The 22,607-nt window shown below is 39.5% G+C and overlaps 1 protein-coding gene across 2 annotated transcripts in view; it reads left to right on the top strand.

Annotated features, from left to right (window-relative positions):
* Positions 1-22,607, top strand: part of igsf21a (immunoglobin superfamily, member 21a) — a 192,958-nt gene that overhangs the window by 58,805 nt on the left and 111,546 nt on the right. For both annotated transcript variants that reach the window (XM_085457377.1, XM_085457379.1), the window contains one exon: positions 5,240-5,352. In XM_085457377.1, coding sequence (XP_085313503.1) covers positions 5,240-5,352 — 113 coding nt within the window. The remainder of the gene's footprint in view (positions 1-5,239; positions 5,353-22,607) is intronic.

The following is a 22,607-nucleotide window of genomic DNA, read 5'->3' on the forward strand; positions in this document are numbered from 1 at the left end:
TTTGCAGCATTTTTATGTCCGTGGCTATGCTACTTTCTTTTTCTGTGCCACATAGTCAGTGAATTGTTCACAATTAATCCCTGCAACCACAAAAAAGAACCACCATTTATCACTTGCAACTAAATATGTCCATTACTGAAGGCAAGACACACACTTGTCTCCTGTCAAATGACTAACACTACATTCCACAGAATTATGATTGTTATTTTTTATTTTTTGAATATGCATTTACGCCACCTCACTGAAAAACTCGCACAGAGACATTTACAAGGCTAGCCTGCTCCTCTTGTGGGTTCATAGTAAGTGGTGAGGATTTTCCGTAAGAGCATCAGCTCTGTGTTAATGACATGCAGTCCCAGAAAAGGTTTATCCATTCAATTTGACTCTGGAGAGAAGGTCTCTTCAGCCTGCTGATTAAATTAAGATTCCTTAATAAGCATATCTAGGTGCACTGACATGCGAGACAGCTGAGTCTACCAGTGACGATACATCTTACATTTCTTTAATGTACTATACGTATGTCAGTTTTATGTACTTTTACCTATTACCTATTACATATTTATAGGAATTCATGTTTTCCAGTGTTCGAGATAGTGTTTTAGAGCAATTATGCTTTTTGGAGAAGTAGTGAGATGCAGTGTAGTTTTATCAAAGGAATACTCGAAAGATTATCACGTTGTCATCTAAACTGTGGCAAACAAGCTGAGGTGAATCATGGTGAACAAGATAGCAACTACAGTCACATGAAACAAACGTAAAAAGAAAACAGGACTCTATGTAGTCCTATGAAAAACTAAGGACACCGCATGTTTGAATATCCTGTAGCACATCTAGCAGAAATAACTTGAAATAATTGTTTTCTGTGTGACCTTATCAGTCTCACCTCTCACTCTGCTTGAATTTTGATTCAGTCTTCTTTACTCCTCTTCAGTCTATTCAAGTTTGTGGGTATTTGTTTATGCACAGCTCTCTTAAAGACTTACCACGGGCTTTCAATTGGCACCTGGCTGCTACTTTCCCTCTTAACTCCTGTGAAAGCAGTAAGGTTGTTCTTTCTTTTCACATGACTCTATATTGGAGGAGAACACGAGTATGCCACCAAGAACCAAGGATTTCTAGTAAAGTTTTGCACAGAATTACTGAAACACATGGCTCACCTATAATGTCCCCGTGTTCATCCTGTCATGTTGGTTGTGTCATGTTGGCTTATATATGATGTAATTTGACTTCCATGACAGTTTCTTTAATGGATACACAGTTTGAAGGTTGTTTACAATCTAAATCAAGACATAAAATAAAGACTCGAAGTCTCATAAACCCGTACTTTTATTCACAGTATGAGAAACTATATCAAATTGAGAAAGCGTACTATTTTAAGAATAAAATATTAGCTCATGTTGATTTTGACAGTAGAACTCACAAATGTTGGAACATAACAAAAGACTGGGAAGGTAATTGGTACTAAAAAGAAATATTTTGAAGCTAATTGGTTTAACTGGCAACAGGTCAGTAACTTGATTGGAGAACAAAAAGGCATTCAGGGAGGCAGGGTTTCTTAAAGATGGACAAGGTTAATCAGTCTGCGAAAACAGCATCTGCCAGCTGCAAACCATTTCAGAATAATGTTGCTCATTGTGAAATTGTAAAAATTGTGAAGAAATATCTAATCAAGTACAGTACATAATATCAAAAGTATGCAAGAATCTGGAGCAATCTCCATCCTCAAGGGTCAAGGCCAAAAATCAGTGATCTCTGGGCCCAACATCACATTAAAATCAGTCATGATTCTGTGATGGAAATCACTGCAAGAGCTCAGGAATACTTCCAGAAATTACTGCCTGTGAATGCAGTTCACTGTGCCATTCACAAATGCAGGTTAAAGCTATTATGCAGAGAAAAAGAACATCCAGAAATGCTGCTGTCTTCTCTGGGACATAGCCCATTTAAAATGGACTGAGACAAAGTGATAAGCTGTTCTGTGGTCAGAAAAATCAAAAAATTTAAATGCTGTTTTTAAAAAATGGACACCGGGTCCTCCAGACTAGACTGTTCTGAAAAGTTTTAGAGCAACATATGCTACCATGTATGATGTCTTATTCAGGGAAGGGAACGGTAAACTGTGTATTGCATCTATTACAACGGCCGGATTTCATAGTAGTTGAGTTTTTGAACTGGCCTAAAAAACTCTGCAGTTTAGAGTTTTGGCAAATTGAAAACATTTGGTTCATCATAGAATAAAACAAAAAAGCCAGGCAGTGTACTATAGAAAATGAAATACTCCTCTGTGTGTGTTGTAGTCAGAGCTTCTCTGTTCAGTATCTTGCTCTTCTGGTATTTACAAAAGGTTGCAGAAAATAGCAGGGAGATGGTAGAGTTCGTACTAGAGTCAGCGCACCCAAAAAATCTAAATATTAAAAAGGAAATTTATTTATTTTAATTTATGTACACTTGTTTAATTTCAGCTCAGTGTGAACTGCTCTCCCTTGTTTTCTTCATTGTGTATAAACCAGAGGAGAGCAGCAGAACAGCAGTAAAGACTCTCATCACAATGGTGGGCCTAAAATCAGTTGGCTTATTGTATTGTGTTATGGCCATTTAGTGTATGATATTTTATAATGCTAGTGTGGGCTAATGGTTATGATGGTTTTGGCAGGAGATTTCTTTTTTCTTTTCTTTGGCTGTAGTGTCCCTAAGCTTTCTGGCAGATGATATACCAAAAGCAAGTGGAGGCATGGCTGACATGTCTATTTGTTTTGGTTTTAGTTTGATATGCTTTATGGTCTAATGCAATGTCTGGTGGTTGTGAATTTCACTTATATTTGTGAATGTCATTTACTTACCACCTTTAACATCCTCGGAGAAACAATCATCATTTTATAAATCAGTTCTAAATATCTAAATTTCCATTGTGGCAGAACCAGGTTAAGGGAGGGGGTGGCCATCTGTCGTGACCGGTGGAGGTGATATGACAAAATTACATTCTTTGCACAAGACCGTGAGCATATTTATGTGCAGTCCTTAAAAATGAAATGGATTTCTGAGATATACTCACAAGTGAGTGAGATGGATATTGAAAAAACATTCTGCCTCTGATCACTATTTTCCTCAGCACGGAAGCACAAAAAGTGCTTTTTCATCCTATAATTAGGTACCTATGGTGGACTGTTCATGCTACACGTCTCTGCAGTTGTCCATTTCTTACACTGATCACCTGGGGAATTCTGTAAAACACTAATGTCCTTAATATGCTGTTAGTTATGTCAGTGTGTCAATATTATATAGAAATATTGGCCATTAAGTGCCATTTTATTCAGTTTTATATTTTCACTTTTATATCCATCTGTTTTCTGAGATATAATTCCCTCATTAAAAACTGGATGTGCTGACGCTGGTGATATGTTGAGCAGAGGGTAGCTTGTCTGTCATTGGAAATGAGCCTACTAACTGCTTCATTTTGCCTTAGCCAGATGTAAAGAGATTATTGCTAATGCATAAACTAAATACTATATCTTTTAGGATTGTATATAGCTATAATAAATTCTTTTTGATTCAGTTAACTCTTTCAGTACAAATATCCTTTCCTTCAGTCATTAGTCTCCCACCCCCCGACAGTTTTTGGATGTATTTATTTTTTCTCAGGTCTTCTCATTATCACCAGGTAATTGCCTTTGTATCACTCCATTTTTATTTGGGCGATATAATCTCACGTATGCTGATGTGCTGTTCTGTTATCACCCCGTGTGTGTGTGTGAGTGTTGAATTGTGAAACTGCAGCTCTGTGTGATTTTTTTTTGTGCGCAAAGGGCTGATGATCAGGCACAATAAAGCATTCATCTCTGAAGAGTTTGACCTTGTATTTGGCAGTTACTTTTTCTTAGATTTTTCTCGTTTTGCGTTTGTTGTTTTTCTGTGTGTACGTAGCTTTTTTTTTGTTGTGTGTTGTTGACTTTTTATCACAGCAGCTTTCATTTAATCTTCAATTACAATAAATTTAGGCAGCTTGAGGTTGCATACTGCATGGAACAAATTAGATAGTATATTTTGTGATTCTGAAGTGTAAGAAGAAAACTTTATTGTATATGGATTATCAGCCCGCCCTATCAGAAGCAATAGCAGCATTGCCCATGTTGTGCCTGACATTTTCCATCATGTTCTTTACCAACTATTCATTGTCATGATGCTGCTGAAATGGCTTTGCTTCTATTAGAGGTTGAAGGAGGATGTGTATGTTGGGTCTAAACTCAGACCCCGCTGTCTCTAAGACTTATTCCCATGAAAGAAAAGCAAGGCAACAATATTCGATCGATTTCTTGCGCAAGGGAGGCCTCTCATCTGTGTCCAGCACGACGAAATGACCACAATGGTGGCCTCCTCTCGCCGCCTTTTATTGACAAACTTCAAACAATAGTTTACAAAACACCTCCCCCTGCAACCCCTTTTGGTTACATAGACAAGGACTGTATGTAAGTGTGTGTGTGTGTGTGTGTGTGTGTGTGTGTGTGTTGATCAAAGGGTCATAAAACCTAAAAGCAGGAACAACATCCTTGGTCATAAAGAGGGTAGTCTTCCCCCACACCCAATGTATGGTTTACCAAAGATAACACAGTGAAACCATACAAAGGGTAGGAAGCTCTACCAAACATCAAACAGATCTTCAAAAGGACGTTCCTGTGATAAAACACTTCAACCTTGCACCCAGAACCTCGAGAATCTGGGTATGGGAAGAAAGAAAGAATTCCTTTCACAGGGTTAAAAACAATGGACAAATGGTACATATAAAAATGACAAATGTTTAAACTATTTAATCTAACAGTGTATTCAAGGGCAAACAACTTAAAAAAATAACTGGTGAAAAGCTTAAAACACATTGCACAACCAAATGTGCTGGATAAATCCAATGAAAATAATAATGCAACAATCAAATAGACAACTTCTTGGCAAACCTGCAGTAAGTCAGTTAAAAGAAGTTGCACTGTAGCTCATTTGTTTGATTTAATCTGTAAACCCGTGACTTATGTAACTATCAATGAAGGGATGCATGGTAACATGTTCTTTTCTCTGTATAGGATAAAACATGACTTTTTCCCCCAGAGTGAATCTATTAATTCTACACTACTGAGTTCTTTTCTAAAGAAAAAAGAAGAAGAAAAGAACCACTAAATTATATACTGTTTCAGAAAAGGTGTAGTTATCGTATGTTACTGTACTAAAAGTTTTTGTTTCCATTCTCTTTTTTCAGGATATCTGACAGTTTCCATAGAGCCCCTGCCTCCTGTTGTTGTTGGTGAGACTGTTACTCTCAAGTGTAACTTCAAAACTGATGGAAGGCTGCGTGAGATTGTTTGGTATAGGGTGAGTAAACCTTTCTACAGTTTCAAAGCCATTAAGCATGAGTTGCTTTCTGGAGCATTTGTTTGTGTTATTTCTAGCCATTTGTCATTTCAAGGAGGTCAATGCCAGTAGTCACATCACAGGTTTATGGCTGTGTTAGAACAACCATGTGCTGTCAAACCGCAGTTGTTAGAAAACAAGCTATGATTTGAGCCAGCTGTATGAGAGGGATCACTGGATGTTGCTCAGAATTTGATTTCTCAATCTGGTGGTCATCACCATCATTTCTTAATAGTTCACAGCTGGTGACTCAACAGTTATTAAAATCCCAGTTGGTGTGATACACTGCCTAAGTGCTGCTTATAATTAGGTAGCTGTTGAAGGAGAAAAAACAAAAAGCCCTTGTATGTCCACTATAATGGTTTATATGTTTTAAAGTTCTGTATTGAAGTAAAGCAAATCTGCAAAATGTTACAGTTGAAAGAGACGAAATTTGTCTCACTTCAAGTGAGTCACTGATAAGCACTTAAAATGGAAAGCAGTAGCAGCTGCCGCCATCACATTCTTGCCCGACCATTTTTCTTTAAGCCAAAAACTCTCCAGTAATTCTTGAGAGCTATACAGATTTGCTTTGTGAAAGTGTCCGACTTTTTACATTAATGACTTTTCTGGTGATCGGATTTTGTATAATGCAGTACAGGCAAATTGCAGACCCTGAAATCTTATCATTCTAGCTTGAGGGTCTTCATTAAAATGCATTATTGCTCTGCATTGTGTCATTTATGGTGTCTTTGATGCACTTTAATGACTGATCTGTTTTCAAAACAAATGCAGGGGGATGCCGTTATTATTGTATGAGCACGACTCCCTTCACTTTATTTAAAATAGGTCTTGCTTTAAGGAGGATTCTACTGAATTTACAGTTAACTCATTCACTGCCATTGACGTCTATAGCCGTCAATTGCAGTGAATGAGTCAATGGGTTTAACTCATTCACTGCCAATGGCTGGCAGTGAATGAGTTAAAGGTTAGGCCGCTCACCATAAGCTGCAAATAAACAGCATTTCCAAGAGACAGCGTTGTATGTACTAATAGAAAATGATGGATTCTTGTAAACTCAACGTCTGAAAATTAAAGATGTCAACACTAGAGTTGTTGTACTGACTATAGGAAAATATATGTATAAAGCATTTCCTAAGCTTAAGCAATATTTAACTAAATGTCAATATAGTTTGCCCAACTGGGTGCAGCCTTGAGATGTGCCATGGACTCACCCTCCTGTAGGCCCACCAGCTGCAAGAAGCACCATAGGGGCCTGGTGCAATGTGTGTCAGGCAGTAGTCAGGGGTGTAGCCCCTGGCGGTCCCATCCCCTGGTATAGAGGTTTGCAATTCTGACACGTCACCTCTCTGCTCAGGAAGGAGCCTGAGGTAGTAATTCAGGTTGAGCGATACAGGCTATTTAGTTTGACTCACCCCAAACTTGGTTTCTGGAACCAGTCCAGAGAGACCTGTTGGACTCTGATCCAGTCTGGAATTGCCCTTGGTAAAAGGCAACGGGAAGGGGTGGACACTCTTGTATCCCCTGGGCTTGTGGTGAACAAAAGGGTTGCTTTTCTACACCATCAGGTTGGGGAACAGGTCCTGACTGTTTGCACATATGCACCAAATGATAGTTCAGAGTACCGAGTTTTATTTGGATCAGTGAGTGGGGTGCTTGACGGTGCTCCGTCTGGTGACTCCCTCGTCCTACTGTAAGACTTCAGTGGTCACATGGGCAATGACAATGAGACCTCCAGGGGTGTGATTGGGAGGAACATCCTGCCTGATCTGAACCTGAGTGACGTTTTGTTATTGGACTTCTGTGTAAACCACAGATTGTCCATAATGAACACCATGTTCCAACAAAAGGATGTCCAAGTAGCACCAGGTCACTCTCGTTTGGAGGTCGATGATCGATTTTGCAATGGTATCATTGTATCTGCCGCCGTATATTCTGGCCACTTAGGTGAAGAGAGGAGCGGAGCTTTCAACTCACCTGGTGGTGAGTTGGATGTGGTCTCTCCAGCATCCTCCACCTAAACGTATAGTGAGAGTACACTGGGAACGTCAGGCAGAGGCAAGATCTTGAACTACCCACACCTTCAAAACTTTGGAATTATTCCAAGGGAGCCTAGAGACACTGAGTCCAAGTGGGCCGTGTTCTGCACCTCCATTACAGAGGAAGCTACAAGGAACTGTGGCCACAACGTGGCTGGTGCCTGTTGTGCTGGTAATCTCTGAACCAGATGGTGGACAGTGTCAAGCTGAAGAAGGAGTCCTATCAGGCTTGGTTTGCCTGTGGTATTTCGGAGCCAGCTGATGGAACGAGTTTAGGTGGTAGCTGAAGTAACAACTCGGGTGTGGGAAAATTTTGGGTAGGCCATGAAAAAAGCCGTTCGGATTGCCTCAAAGCAATTCTGGCAAACACTCAGGAGGGGAAAGCGGTGGTCATTGGAGGTGGAGTGCTACTGACTTAAACTGAGTATATAGTTGAAGTTTGGAAGGAACACTTCGAGAACCTATTAATCCCACTGACAAAGGGATTGGAAGGAGAGTCCACGGACAAGGAGGATGACTCGTCCATCACTGAGGGCAAGGTCACTGAGGTAGTTAAACAGCTCCTTGGTGGCCAGGCCCTAGGGTGGACAAGGCTCACCCTGAGTTCCTAAAGGCTCTGAATGTTGTAGGGCTGTCTTGGTTGACACACCTCTGCAACATTGTGTGGACATCTGGGACAGTGCCTGGGGTGGTGGTTCCCTTTTTTAATAGGGGGGGCACAGGGTGTGCTCCAACTACAGGGTATCACACTCCTCACCCTTGCTGGGTGTACCAGGGTGCCGGAATTGAGTTCTTCCGTTAGTTGAACCTCAGTTTTTGTCTTAGTCATGGAACACTGAGCTCTTTATCTTCTCGAGGATAATTGAGGATGCGTGGGAGTTTGCCCAAACAGTCTATATGTGTTTTGTGGACTTGGAGAAGGCATTCAACTGCATCCCCCTATGGGGGTGCTTCGACAGTATTGGGTGTCTGGCCAGTTGCTACGAGCCATATGGTCCCTGTACGAGTGTTGCAGGAGCTTTGTCCACGTTGCTGGCAGTAAGTCAGACACGTTCCAGGTGGGTGTTGGACTGTTGCCAGGACTGCCCTTTGTCACAAATTTTGTTCAGAATTTTTATGGAAAGAAACATTTTACTTTGGTGGCCTCAGAATCTAATTTCTTCTTTGGTAGATAATGTGGTTCTGTTGGCTTAATTAGGCAGTGACCTCCAGCTCACACTAGTGCAGTTCACATCTGAGTGGGAAGTTGCAGGAATGAGACGTAACCTCCCTTTGGGTGAGGTGTGCCTTGTATGTCCCACCAGAAGGAGGCCCCGGTGCAGACCCAGGACACACTGGAGAGACCCAGGACACATTCAGCTGGCGGCTGGGGAGAGGGAAATGTGGGTTCCTCTGCTTAGGCTGCTGCTCCCACAGGATAGCCCCAAAAAATAAATGGACAGATGGATGTCAGGATAGTTGAACCTATAATGCATAATTTTTATGGATTTTTCCCCCCTTAAATTATGTCTATCCCTCTATCTGTACAAATCTGGACAGAACTGATAAAATGTCCTTCAAATGAAATATTTAAGCGAGCAACTATAATATTAATTATGTGGCATAGGAGATACATTTTCCACACAGTGTGTAATGGAAAGGTTAAAAATCCCCCTAAATGATACAGTCAGTACTCTGGGTCCACATTTACTATTGTTTATCTGTCAAATAAACTGGTTATTAAAAATGTGAGCTTGAATTTGTACAATTTAAAGTATCCAAAAACCCCACTCTGTTACTGAGGTATGCAGTCTCTGTTGGGTCATTCTGAGTGTATTTGAAGAGTCTGTAATGTACAGTACAGCATTGTAGTGATATTGTAGTGATATTCACCTTGGTTTCACCCCCCCCCCCTTCCCAAACCTAAGCTGCAACACTATTCATTAATGAGCAAGCAGCAGTTTATTGCTTAGGCAGGAAGTGTGTCTTTTGAGCAGCTTCTGCTTTCTCACTTTTATTATTGTGGAATAAGACAGTATCTCTGGGCTCATCTGAGCAAATGCTGACCTTTCAAGGTAGGACAAAGAGATTTATGGCACTTTACACATTCACCTTGCTATCATAGATCACCTTCATTGCTGTGACAATTTAATTTAATCAAGCAGAATTTGGGGAGCATTGCTTACATTCTTTCAGATTTCTGCAGTGTCTATTGATAGCTGTACTTTAAATAACCACTGAGAGAAAAGAGCTGCCCATATTAAGTGTTCTCATGGGGAAATCAACAGAAATCAACCTCAGCTCTCCGGAGGCCACTGCTCAGCACAACCGTTGATAAATTATAAATCAATTACCCACTTGGCTGCCAAAGTTTCTTTAATCTCTGCCTTTTATTTGACTAAATACTGTTGACTTCCCATTTTACCTCCTGTTCAAATGAAACTGGGGTTGATACTCACCTTGGGAATACTCGTAATCAAAGCTCAGCCAATCACAGGGAGTCCTGAATAAGCTGAATATTTCACTGATGTTCATTTGTGATGCTAAGTGGCTCCACAGTGAGGTGGTTTACACTTTTCACTAACAAGTGAAAGCTCACCGTTTTGATCATGGGAGGAAACACAAATCCCTTGGGGTTCGTGTCAAGAAGAGCGTGTGTTGTAAAAGTAAATGAAATATGTGGAGCTATCTGCTGTAATGACCCTTTGTGAAGAGGGAACAGCTGAAGGTAGCTTATTTTTATTTATGATATTAGGTCACATCATATTCTGTTTGAGGATTTTTTTTCAGCATAACGCCTCCACGCTACAGTCAGAATTAGCATGCCTTATTAGCATACCTGTGTTAAAGACGAACCTCATTATTTTCGAGGACCTTTCAAGGCATGCTAACTCAAATTCTCAACCGTATATACAGCAAGGTAAAATAAATGTATTTTATATGAATTGCTATGTGTTTCTTTTATATAAAATATTTTGTATTTGTCTTATCCCCTAATAATAAAGTTTATTCACATGACATCAAATCATTTAAGTTTGAGAAAAATTCTTTATGGCTAAAGGACAAAACATGCAACATTTTTAATATCTTAATTCAACAAGAAAGCAAAACTCTTAAACTTAAGAAAGTCTTCTGCAAGTATCCCGGGCCCTGTCTTGATTTCATGAACAGGGATCTTTTAATGGAAGAGCTTCTTAAAATAACAAACACATTGCCACCCTCCCTAATATAAATTACCTTCTCTGTTTAAATGTGCATTTATCTGCTTCTGCATCAGTGATACTGTTTATTCACATTTATTCATATGTTATTGTTTTTTCAATTATTATATCTATTAGGCTGACTTCTGGTCTTAGACTATGTCTCAGGACAGGAGTTTATTAAGTGGTTTAATTAGGCTGGTTGGTGTTATACTTCCCCTTAATCATACCAGTTTTTCAGTGAATATATTATCACTATTGTTAGTGGTGCCTAATAGTTCTAAAAACTCCATATTCCCCACATTGAGGTAATTTCCCTAGAGTCTGCAGAGTCTACCTGATTATGCATGTTGCGTAGATTTTCCGATGCACCATTAAAAACATGCAGATGGGTAGACATGAAAAAATTAGATGTTGAAAATAGATTTCAGGCACAAAAACAACTTCAATCATCAAAAAAAGGCTAAATAAAACATTTTCACCCCCGCTTCCTTTTATGCCTCCCACTCGTATCTTTAATAATGATCGTTTATGGATAGAATCCCTTATAATACTCTCATTTTAGTTTACTCAAGATGACAGACACAAACAGGGTGTTGAATGCAAGAGAGCAAAACCAGTCTTCAGTAATGGATGTGCTATAGCCCTGCAGCTAATGCTTCAAGAGCAAATAAATGAGAGCCTCTCAAGTGTGTACGATAATGCACTACAGGCCACATGAATGTTTTTAGTGAGTAGTGAATGCTGGCAGGCCACAGATTAAAAACTGAGGATATGTAATACCATCAAGCTGTCTTTTCTGCTTTAACAGCATACGTAATAGTAATGATGGGTGGGCCCTCTTTGGAGCGCTGACACAATTCTGCGAGTTCATCTAATGCTGCAGTTACTTTAATTTGTCATTTTAATGAATACATATAGTACATATGGGACATCTCCCAATGGGTACCATACTAGTGGTTGTGTAACAAGTTGTGCCTGCCTGTTGAATTCCCCTTGTAATTTTAATAGCAGGATCACCTGTCTCTATCCTGTCCACTCACCCCTCATTCTACCCATTACACAAGCCTCCCCTCTCCTTGGCATAGTTCTTCTGGGATCTTCTCTCTCACCATCACAAGTATCTTCCCTAAAATGCTTCCCTAATTTACCACTGACCTGTCAGCTTGTTGAACTGCTACTCTAATTTCTATCATTAGCTGTGTCCATCTAGTGGAATATTTCGATTCAAGATCATTAGTGTATGCAAAGAGATTTCATTTTATTCATGTTAAAAATTTATACATTATTCTATTCTTTTTTGACAACAAATTACACAAGAAACTAGAATCTAATCTCCAAATGTTGAGGTGATTATTTTGCCAAATGTAACTTGTGTTTTTTAAGTCTGGAGGTCAGAAATAAATGGATTTATTTAGATTTCACAAACTCCAGCAAAGTTGAGCTTTTTATGAAACTTGTGGTTGCCATTCAAATATTCCTGTGGGTAGTTCAAGATTCCTGTAGACTTTTTTGTTTAAAAAAAAGCTGAAACTTTATACTTGCAGTACTTTGGCTTTTATAGTTTTATTGTGCAGAGGAAATTTCTAAGCATAAAGGCAGAAATGTTTTCAAATTGTTAGCAAGCAATCATCAAATTGTCCATAAATGTGCAACGTTACAACAAAAATATGAAACGCGATTTTAAGTATAATTAGCTTGTAACACTGGTTTTCTGTAAACTGTTGATTAGCTTAATAACCATTTTTTGAACACTGTGTGTCATGAGCCATAGTGTAACCCAGGCGTGGGCAATTCCAGGCCTCGAGGGCCGGTGTCCTGCAGGTTTTAGATCTCACCTTTGGTCAACACACCTGAATCACATGATTAGTTCGTTACCAGGGCCCTATTTCAGGAAGCCGGTTTAGTGCAAACTCTGAGTAAGTATACCCTGAGTTAACGAAAACTCTGGGTTTTCGGTTTCACAAAGCGAGTTTAGATTAATTCTGAGTGAGTTACTATGACGACACACTCCGTGAAGCTAACCTGCCCCTAGCAGGTTTACTTCAACTAACCCTAACTTTCTCCGCCTCTTTGTCGGAAACCTGACTGTAGGAAGTGTCAGACATGGCGTGCTCCTTCCTTGAAGAGCCAGTAGATGTTGAAGCCCAAATTCTCCGCAGAGCTCTCCGCCGGGAGAGAGTGATTAGAGCGCGTTTGGACATTTTATCATTTCCTGATGATTTCCTGTGTGAACGTTACCGTTTTTCAGCACAATCTATAATTTATTTGAATAACATCCTCAGGCCTAATATTGCTCATGTGACACATCGCGGACATTCTCTCAGTTCTGTACATATTATTTGTATTGTACTTCGGTTTTTCGCAAACGGGAGCTTTCTGTATAATATTGGTGACGCTGAGCACGTTTCCAAGGCTACCGTCTGTCGGGAAGTCAGGAATGTTACAGTTGCACTGAAACGTCTCCTGTACTCGTTTGTGTTCCCCGGTCACAGACCCACAAGATTTATCAAAGAGGGATGCCACAAAATTGCAGGTATCAGGATGAACGAAACTTAATTCATGATGTGGTGATACTTGAACTACTACTTAAATTTTACATTTATTTTCACGGTTCCCAGGCGTGATTGGCTGTATAGATGGCACTCACATTCCAATCATTGCTCCTTCAGTAAATGAAGGAGACTATGTGAACAGGAAGTCTTTCCACAGCATTAATGTACAGATACATAGCTCCCTGTAGCATTTCAAACTAACAAATTATTTCATTATAGTAATGGATGCTAATTTGTGTTCTCTGCACTGTGAAGATCATATGTGATGCTGCCAACATTATCACAAATGTGGAAGCCAAGTGGCCAGGCTCTGTGAGTGGTGGTGGTGGAGGACCCCCACCTGTTTTTCGGGCCTCCGCTTTTTTTTTCTGTTGGCTATAACGGGTCACATTTGAGCATACAGAGTAAGCAAATATGTACTTGTAATGTGCTCAGATAATTTCAATAAGTGCTTACAGAAAGAAAATTAATGTAGCCTCTAACTGCAATTGATTTACATCGGACAAACAGACCAAGCACTATGGCTCATAATACAATTACACCTTACCTGTTTGGACTATATTTTTATATTTCATTTTTACTTGCTGCCAGGAACGTTTGGGGCCTGTTGGGTTGCACCTGTGCTCAAATCACATCACAAAATCAAATGTATGAAATAAAAAATAAAATAAAATAAAATAAAATAACGTGTTAAATGGGTGGAAATCCCTAGATCAATGTTTAAATTAACACTCACGCATTGACTCTGTCGGCTATGTTTTGCCATGCATGCTCCCTTTCTTTTGCAGCTGAGGCTGTGTTACTTTTTTTCCGCGGAATTTGCATGTTATCGGCATATGCTGCCATCAGAATTTCGGCCTCAAGCGCTGTAAAATACATTGACCGCGCCTTCTTTCCCTCCGTCTCCATGGTGACTCGCTTAATCTGTGCTCCACTAATCAGGGCTTTATGTATCCTCGTGTGCGCGCTTAACTTGGGGTTAAAGCAACTCCGCGTTGACTGAACTAATTGTTATCAGCCTTTCTGGAACCGAATATTCCGAGTTGGACAGTTCGGGGTTACTCAACCCTGAGTATCGTTTTTCACTCTGAGTTTTCTAAACCGGCTTCCTGAAATAGGGCCCAGGCCTCTGGAGAACTGCAGGACATGTTGAGGAGGTAATTTAGTCATTTAAATCAGCTGTGTTGGTTCAAGGACACATCTAAAACCTGCAGGGACACCGGCCCTCGAGGCCTGGAGTTGCCCACCCCTGGTGTAATCAAAGGCAGCTGCACAGGAGGTAGGTTGAGCCCAGTCGACATAACTATCTGCATAACTAAGTCTCAATTCTATGTTGCAACTTTATTTATTTTTTGTTATGAAATTAATTTTACCTGCAAATATTTATTCAATATTTTTACACTCCTTTGATCAAAACTGGCTGCCTTTTCTAAAAGGTTTTTGGAGGCGACTTTTGTTGTGATTTGGCGCTATATAAATTAAATTGAATTGAATTGAATTGAAAATTGAATGGCAGGGGGCATGCTGAGAAGTATATTACTCATACTTGCTGATCTTGCTCTTTGTCATTTGTGGAAATGTGCTGTGCTGTACAAGAGTTTGTAAGCACAGCAACAATAAACATTATGTTTAGCAAGCTAGAGGAAAAAGAAAGGAAAGAAAAGTGGTGCTCAAAGTAGGAGCAAGGGACGAGAGCAGGATGACGAAACCACCAGGATTTTGGACTTCACTTGGCGTAAGGGTCCAAAAACATATGACAGATATGACAATATTCAGTTCTAGAGAGAAAGTTTTGAAAAGGTTTCCATCTGTATCTTGTAATTTAATTGAAGTTACTTTGGAAGTGGAAAAATATATGAGGGTGGATTTCCTTTTTTTTTAGTGTGTGTGTTTTATTATTTGTGTTGGAGCCCTAGCAGATCACGAAAGGACAATAACCAAAGGCATTCGTAAATTTCAGTCATCAGCTAACGACCACTGAATGCTTGTCAAATTTTAATTAAGCCATCTGCCACCACAGATTTTACTCAGACCATCTCAAGTCAGTTGGTTTTTTTTTGCTACAGCACACTACAGCATTGGCATATTGTATGCACATATATAAGGATACAACTGATATCCAAAATGAAAATTGTTGTTAACTACTGCAGCTGTTTCAATTTGTTTGAATGCTTAAAATCAACCCTTGTAGACCAGACTGTAGCTCATCATTTCAAAAACATAAGAAAACGTATGACTTCTGTGTAGAACACATAAACAAATCTGTAAGTTCTTTCCAGGCAAAAAAGCATTGTTATGATATACCTGGAAGCTTTTTTACTCAACTTATGACTCAGATGTAACTGTAAATAGAATACAATAAAAATCCCTTATTGATCCTGATTGGGGAAATTCATGCATTCCAGCAGCAAATGGAGCATAAAGATTCAAAATGAGCAAGATATTAAACCAAAAACTGTACAAGAGAAGTGAATAGCTACGATTGTGTTTTTAAAGTGCTATATAAATAGATTATGATGATGATGATTGTGTCAACCATTTGTTTGGGGACTGAAGTGAGTTGTTTAGGATATTCTGATCCTTTTTTGTCAATAAGTGCTCCTGTTAGCCAGCATTAGTAAAACTGTCTTTGAAGTGGATCTAACATTGGTGGACTGCCACAGTGAATAAACACTCATATGATGTCAGAGTGTAATAAAACTGAAGGTATGTGTAATTTTTAGGACACTCAATGCTAAACTTAGTAGCGTAATATTAGCCTATATCCATATTATAAGCATCACATCTGTAATCTTCTGATAATCCATCCATCCATTCGCTTCCGCTTATCCTTTTCAGGGTCGCTGAAGCCTATCCCAGCTGTCATAGGGCGAAAGGCAGGGCTAACACATAGGGACAGACAACCATTCACACTCACATTCACACCTAGTGGCAATTTGGATTATTCAATTAACCTATCCCCACAAGCTGCATGTCTTTGGACGGTGGGAGGAAGCCGGAGTACCCGGAGAGAACCCACGCAAACACGGGGAGAACATGCAAACTCCACACAGAAAGACTGATGGTGGAATTGAACTCAGGACCTTCTTGCTGTGCGGCAACAGTGCTAACCACCATGCCACCGTGCTGCCCTCTTCTGATAATATCAGGAATAAATAAACAGGTTTATTCACATTTTTATGTTGGACCCTGATGCTTGAGGTGACAGGGTGACATTTTATTAAGATGCCATTCAAGCTGTCTCTTTCCTTTGTGTTCTCACTTCTTCGATGAAGGGGACCCTTCTCAAATGGGATAACATAGGTGTGATCCTTAATATCTTGAGTCTGAAGGTGTAGACACAAATTAAAATGTTGTGCAATGCAAAATTAGATTGGTTCTCCTTCGCCTTTGGTGCACTGCGTATGTGGCTAGCCATGTACATAAAATGTAATTAGGCAAAATCCAGTTGCTTAGAATTATCTGAGCAACTGGATTCAAGATGGTGGGGTAACATGGCGGACTGCTGTCCATTCTTACATATTTTAATCAATTAATGAATTAATTAGTTTATGAGAAAGCAAAGAAGTAGTTTAAAGTTGAGGTTAGTAGCTCAGGATTAAGAGAAAAGGTTTTGCCATGTCTCGTGCTTATATTCCATGTAGAGTCTTTTGTTTGTCAAGCACAGGACTGTCTGAAATCATTTCTGTTTTGCTATGCACCATTTTATTTGACTGAAATATATTCATATTCTAGAGTACTTAATAGAACAATGACACTATTTTGTTAGATAGGACGATTTGTTGCTATGGTTGCATCAAGTGGTTTCCTTCAGTAAGCCAGTCCACTCTCTCTGAAAGATTTTTAAAAAAGACTATAAAACACGACTTTTTAAAAGATATTCCCCATTCTACAAATGTGTGCTCATTTTTTAAAAAATGATTTCATTTTTATTTTTTATTGAGAAAGTCATTTATATATACCTACTTAGATTTCCATCTTGACATGCTGTCATTATCTTAACAGCACAGAAATGTACAAGTCTACAGTAGTGTTGCCAGCTGTGTTTGGACATAGGCCAGCTGCCTTTGCTTAGTTGCTTAGAGGGGAACATGATGTTTATATTTAGCAATATAGAATTCGATCTGCAGAAAGAAAAGTACTGACCAGGCTACAACTATACAATCTAACTTGTAGCAAGAAATGTGTTCACAATTAATAGCAGAGCACTTCCTGCGCTGACTCTGAGCACTTTATTCTAATACCTCTTACACTGCTTCTCTTAGTCTTTTCAAGATTTACTCGTGGCCAGCATTTGACAAATCCCATTAAAGCTGCTGACAGTGTTAAAGCACAATACAATAGCAATGCAAATGACTTATCTCTTGTCACAGCCAGGCAAGAAATATAGGTAGCACATTACCTGAGGGCAGTGTGTCAGTTGGTTTACTGTCGGATGTATTTAACCAGATACTTGACTAAAAAAAAGAGCGTTTTTCTAGCCAATAATCCGCTTTCTTGACTGAGAAGAGACACAGGAGGCATCATATGTTAAAACTGAGTTTAAAACCTTCAAGACAGGGTTGCCTGGGCAACTGGAATCTCTGAGTTCAGAAGAGAGCTCACAGAGTGCGTACGCACAGCACACTCCTGTGGGGTTATTGGGTGCCTGACTTCCAACTGTTTAATCCCCAAGTGTAATTGTGTAGGTTCAAAAACTTCCCTTTTCACTCATCCATTGACGTGTATATGATTGTGTGTGTGCTATCTGTATGCCTTTTTGTTAATCTCTCTGTTCATCTGCCTGTCTATCTAAGGTAGAATTTATGAAAATAATTGTAAAAAAATTGGTAGTGCAGACAAAAGTTTCTTGAAGAAAATAAAAGCAGTACCCAGTGTTTCCTTCAGTAACATATTCTTTTTAGAGATACTGTTCCAGTTTCGGAGCAGTTATTTTTGACTAAAACACAAAATAAAGCAAAACAAAATACAACAAAGAAAAAAAAACATACTTAATCCAAATCCATGCAGTTGAGCCATAATATGTTCATAATATGTCTTCCATGCATGCCACCACAGCACTGAACATATGCTGTATTTTATAATTCATGCTTAGCCATGAAAAGTAAGAAGGAAAAAGCACATCTACTTGCATTTTTACTACAATATTGAATAGATGTCCCTTTATCTGCCACTACAAAGCTGAAGCTATCGTGAACCTCAGCTGTGGTCTTTATTAGCGTTAATTTGTTTAGGGGGTTAAGGGCAGTGCAGTCACCGTCTTTGGCATTGGGGGAAATGGCCTATAGATTTCTATTCAGGGTACTTTGAGTGGCTGGTATCTTGGCTAAACGCGGTACTTTTCTACATATGTTTTAACAGTCTTTTCATCTTTGTATTTAGCCATGCTCTGCGGAACTGAGAAATTCATAAATCTTTGCATGCATTACAAGCTTCATCAACAAAGTAGTACAGATCTCTATCAAAACCTCTGGCCATGGTGCTGCTCTAAGGTTTGTGCCAAAGGGCTTTCCTGGCTTCTGTCCATGGTGCTGATTTGGCTCTAGCCTGGAGAGCAAATAACATTGCTTCCATCATCCACTAAATCTCCCCACAGGATAATTCTGCACCTGGGAGAATTTACCTACTTGTTAAACAATAGCAAACTCTCTATTTGTCTGATACTGTTTGTAGCCAATATTCAGGTTACTCTGCATCACTTTTGATGGTTATCTTTAAGTCTACCTGTTACATCTGTGCACATAGTATTGTTAGATAGAAGAGATTTATTATTAGTGGCTTTTATGTTAATGGGGCTTATGCCCAAAGTGTTATTTAGTCAGTTATCCCTACCCAGCAGTACTTTATTGTTTTACTTTGTAAACTGCTTGAGTGTATAATACCATTAAAATGACTGACTGAGCATTACCCTGCCTTCATCTTGCTTATGTGCTTGGGTTCAACCTTTGTCTATCAGAAAGAAGAATTTTACATTTGTTTAGACACTAAAATATAATCTTTTTACGTTGTTGAAAAATCAATTTGTGTTTCAAATAGGTCCACTAGAGCCATATGCAGTCTAATAATAAATTTTGCAATCATTAGTCCAAGTAATTACTTGATACCACATTTCCACGCAGTTTAACATTTTCCAAAATGCACATTAGGGCTATTACGTTCCTGATATGTTGATTGTCTTTTCTAATTCTGTATCTTCAGCTCAATGCAGTTGTACCAAGATTAGATGTTAAATGTGAGTTTTTTCAGATACATTATTATTACCAGTATAGTTGAATTTGAACTTTTCTATGTATACTGTTTTGGCTGAGCCAAAGTTTAAGGTTTAAGGTTTCTACAGCAGAGTAACTGACCTATGTTAAAGGACATCAGTTGCATTTTACTTTAAAGATGGTTACACATGCTCCACTGTTGAAAAAAAAAAAGATGCACCTCTTTAAACGGTGGTACAAACCTCTGTCATCGTTATTAGCCTGCTGCTCCATGCCAAATGTGGTGCCCCCCAGGGGAATGGGAGATAAGGTGATATGGATCACTGCACAGCAACCTTCCCTTTGAGGATGTCACTAGGGCAAATAAGCAGCCTGTTATACACAGAATGATAATTACACACTTCATGTCAGCAAACTACAGGATGAGTCTCTTTTGTTATCCACAAATGCTAATAGCAACAATAGAGACTGATCATTCTTGTGCCTGTCAGAGAGCCTGTGCTGCTAGTGACAGAGGCAACAATAGGAAATTTTGATTCAGCAATGCAATGGAAGCATAATACCTCCTCGCTGTTACCATGTCCCAGAGCTCCCCAGGTATCTATAAAAAGCATACTTTGCATCTAATTAATCAGAGAATTCAACAACTGTTTGTATGCAAAAAAGACCTTGTGAGGTCATTAATTTTACTGAGGTATTTTCTCCACGTGACAGTAGAATTAATGACATCCTGCTGTTACATTATAGAGTTTCATTTGAGATATATATTATACAGTGTGTCACGGGCAAATCTATACTATTTGCTTTGGTCTGATGTTGGTTGGAAAACAGTATTAACTGTTACAGTGGGGCAAAAAAGTATTTAGTCAGCCACCGATTGTGGAAGTTCCCCCACCTAAAATGATGACAGAGGTCAGTAATTTGCACCAGAGGTACACTTCAACTGTGAGAGACAGAATGTGAAAAAAAATCCATGAATCCACATGGTAGGATTTGTAAAGAATTTATTCGTAAATCAGGGTGGAAAATAAGTATTTGGTCAATAACAAAAATACAACTCAATACTTTGTAACATAACCTTTGTTGGCAATAACAGAGGTCAAACGTTTACTATAGGTCTTTACCAGGTTTGCACACACAGTAGCTGGTATTTTGGCCCATTCCTCCATGCAGATCTTCTCGAGAGCAGTGATGTTTTGGGGCTGTCGCCGAGCAACACGGACTTTCAACTCCCGCCACAGATTTTCTATGGGGTTGAGGTCTGGAGACTGGCTAGGCCACTCCAGGACTTTCAAATGCTTCTTACGGAGCCACTCCTTTGTTGCCCGGGCGGTGTGTTTTGGATCATTGTCATGTTGGAAGACCCAGCCTCGTTTCATCTTCAAAGTTCTCACTGATGGAAGGAGGTTTTGGCTCAAAATCTCACGATACATGGCCCCATTCATTCTGTCCTTAACACGGGTCAGTCGTCCTGTCCCCTTGGCAGAAAAACAGCCCCATAGCATGATGTTTCCACCCCCATGCTTCACAGTAGGTATGGTGTTCTTGGGATGCAACTCAGTATTCTTCTTCCTCCAAACACGACGAGTTGAGTTTATACCAAAAAGTTCTACTTTGGTTTCATCTGACCACATGACATTCTCCCAATCCTCTGCTGTATCATCCATGTGCTCTCTGGCAAACTTCAGACGGGCCTGGACGTGCACTGGCTTCAGCAGCGGAACACATCTGGCACTGCGGGATTTGATTCCCTGCCGTTGTAGTGTGTTACTGATGGTGACCTTTGTTACTTTGGTCCCAGCTCTCTGCAGGTCATTCACCAGGTCCCCCCGTGTGGTTCTGGGATCTTTGCTCACCGTTCTCATGATCATTTTGACCCCACGGGATGAGATCTTGCGTGGAGCCCCAGATCGAGGGAGATTATCAGTGGTCTTGTATGTCTTCCATTTTCTGATGATTGCTCCCACAGTTGATTTTTTCACACCAAGCTGCTTGCCTATTGTAGATTCACTCTTCCCAGTCTGGTGCAGGTCTACAATACTTTTCCTGGTGTCCTTCGAAAGCTCTTTGGTCTTGGCCATGGCGGATTTTGGAGTCTGACTGTTTGAGGCTGTGGACAGGTGTCTTTTATACAGATGATGAGTTCAAACAGGTGCCATTCATACAGGTAACGAGTGGGGGACAGAAAAACTTCTTACAGAAGACGTTACAGGTCTGTGAGAGCCAGAGATTTTCCTTGTTTGAGGTGACCAAATACTTATTTTCCACCCTAATTTACGAATAAATTCTTTACAAATCCTACCATGTGAATTCATGGATTTTTTTTTCACATTCTGTCTCTCACAGTTGAAGTGTACCTCTGCTGCAAATTACTGAGCTCTGTCATCATTTTAAGTGGGGGAACTTGCACAATCGGTGGCTGACTAATTACTTTTTTGCCCCACTGTATAGCAGTGTGCATGATGCTGGAAAATAATAAACATCTTTTTAAAGAAACAACATAATGGTTGATGAGACGTTTCAGATGGTTTCCTCATTATATTTTAATAACAATAGTCATGAATTGTAAGATTTGAATTTAAACTGCAAAACCATGGCTTCTGCTTTGGCATTTTTTTAAGGCTTTCTGAAGCTCTTCAGATTTTCAACATGTCTTGAAAACTCATAATCTCCCAACCAGAATCATACCAGATTTTAGAAATCCACTTTTTTTTTTTGCTATCACAGAAGTGTCAAACAAGAAAGTGATTACTTAGTGATTAGGAGTGGATCAGAGCCCAGAGCCTCTTTGTGACATTTGCTTTAGAGGAGGAAGTCGTTTTCATGCCAGTGGAATTTTAGCATTGGTCTCTACTTTGCTGCAGCACAACTCACTGTGAGGTCCCCTGGGGGCATGAAAGGAGTAAAACAATTTAGTGTGTGATTTATTTATTTATTTGCTTACTTGTTTATTTGGGTACAATGTATTTCCAACAGAGGGAAAACAGCCAAAGACAAACAAAATAATAATAATAATCCTGCACTTCCTCCAGTGTTGTCTGGGTAGCCAGTGCCTGACTACTCTTTGTACTTTATCCAAAAATATTATTGAAAACACAGTGCTTAGTCATACTTCTAACACTACCTGACATTTTCCTTAATTACTAGAACTATGAACAGTCACTTTAGTTATATTCAAAATATAATGCCTTACTATTATAAATCCTTATAAGAGCACCAGATGTGCTTTATTCC

The sequence above is a fragment of the Copadichromis virginalis genome, linkage group LG5 (assembly GCF_057382275.1).
Source record: "Copadichromis virginalis isolate Kocher_CV1m ecotype Utaka linkage group LG5, C_Virginalis_male_GT1.1, whole genome shotgun sequence".
NCBI classification, from domain to species: Eukaryota; Metazoa; Chordata; class Actinopteri; order Cichliformes; family Cichlidae; genus Copadichromis; species Copadichromis virginalis.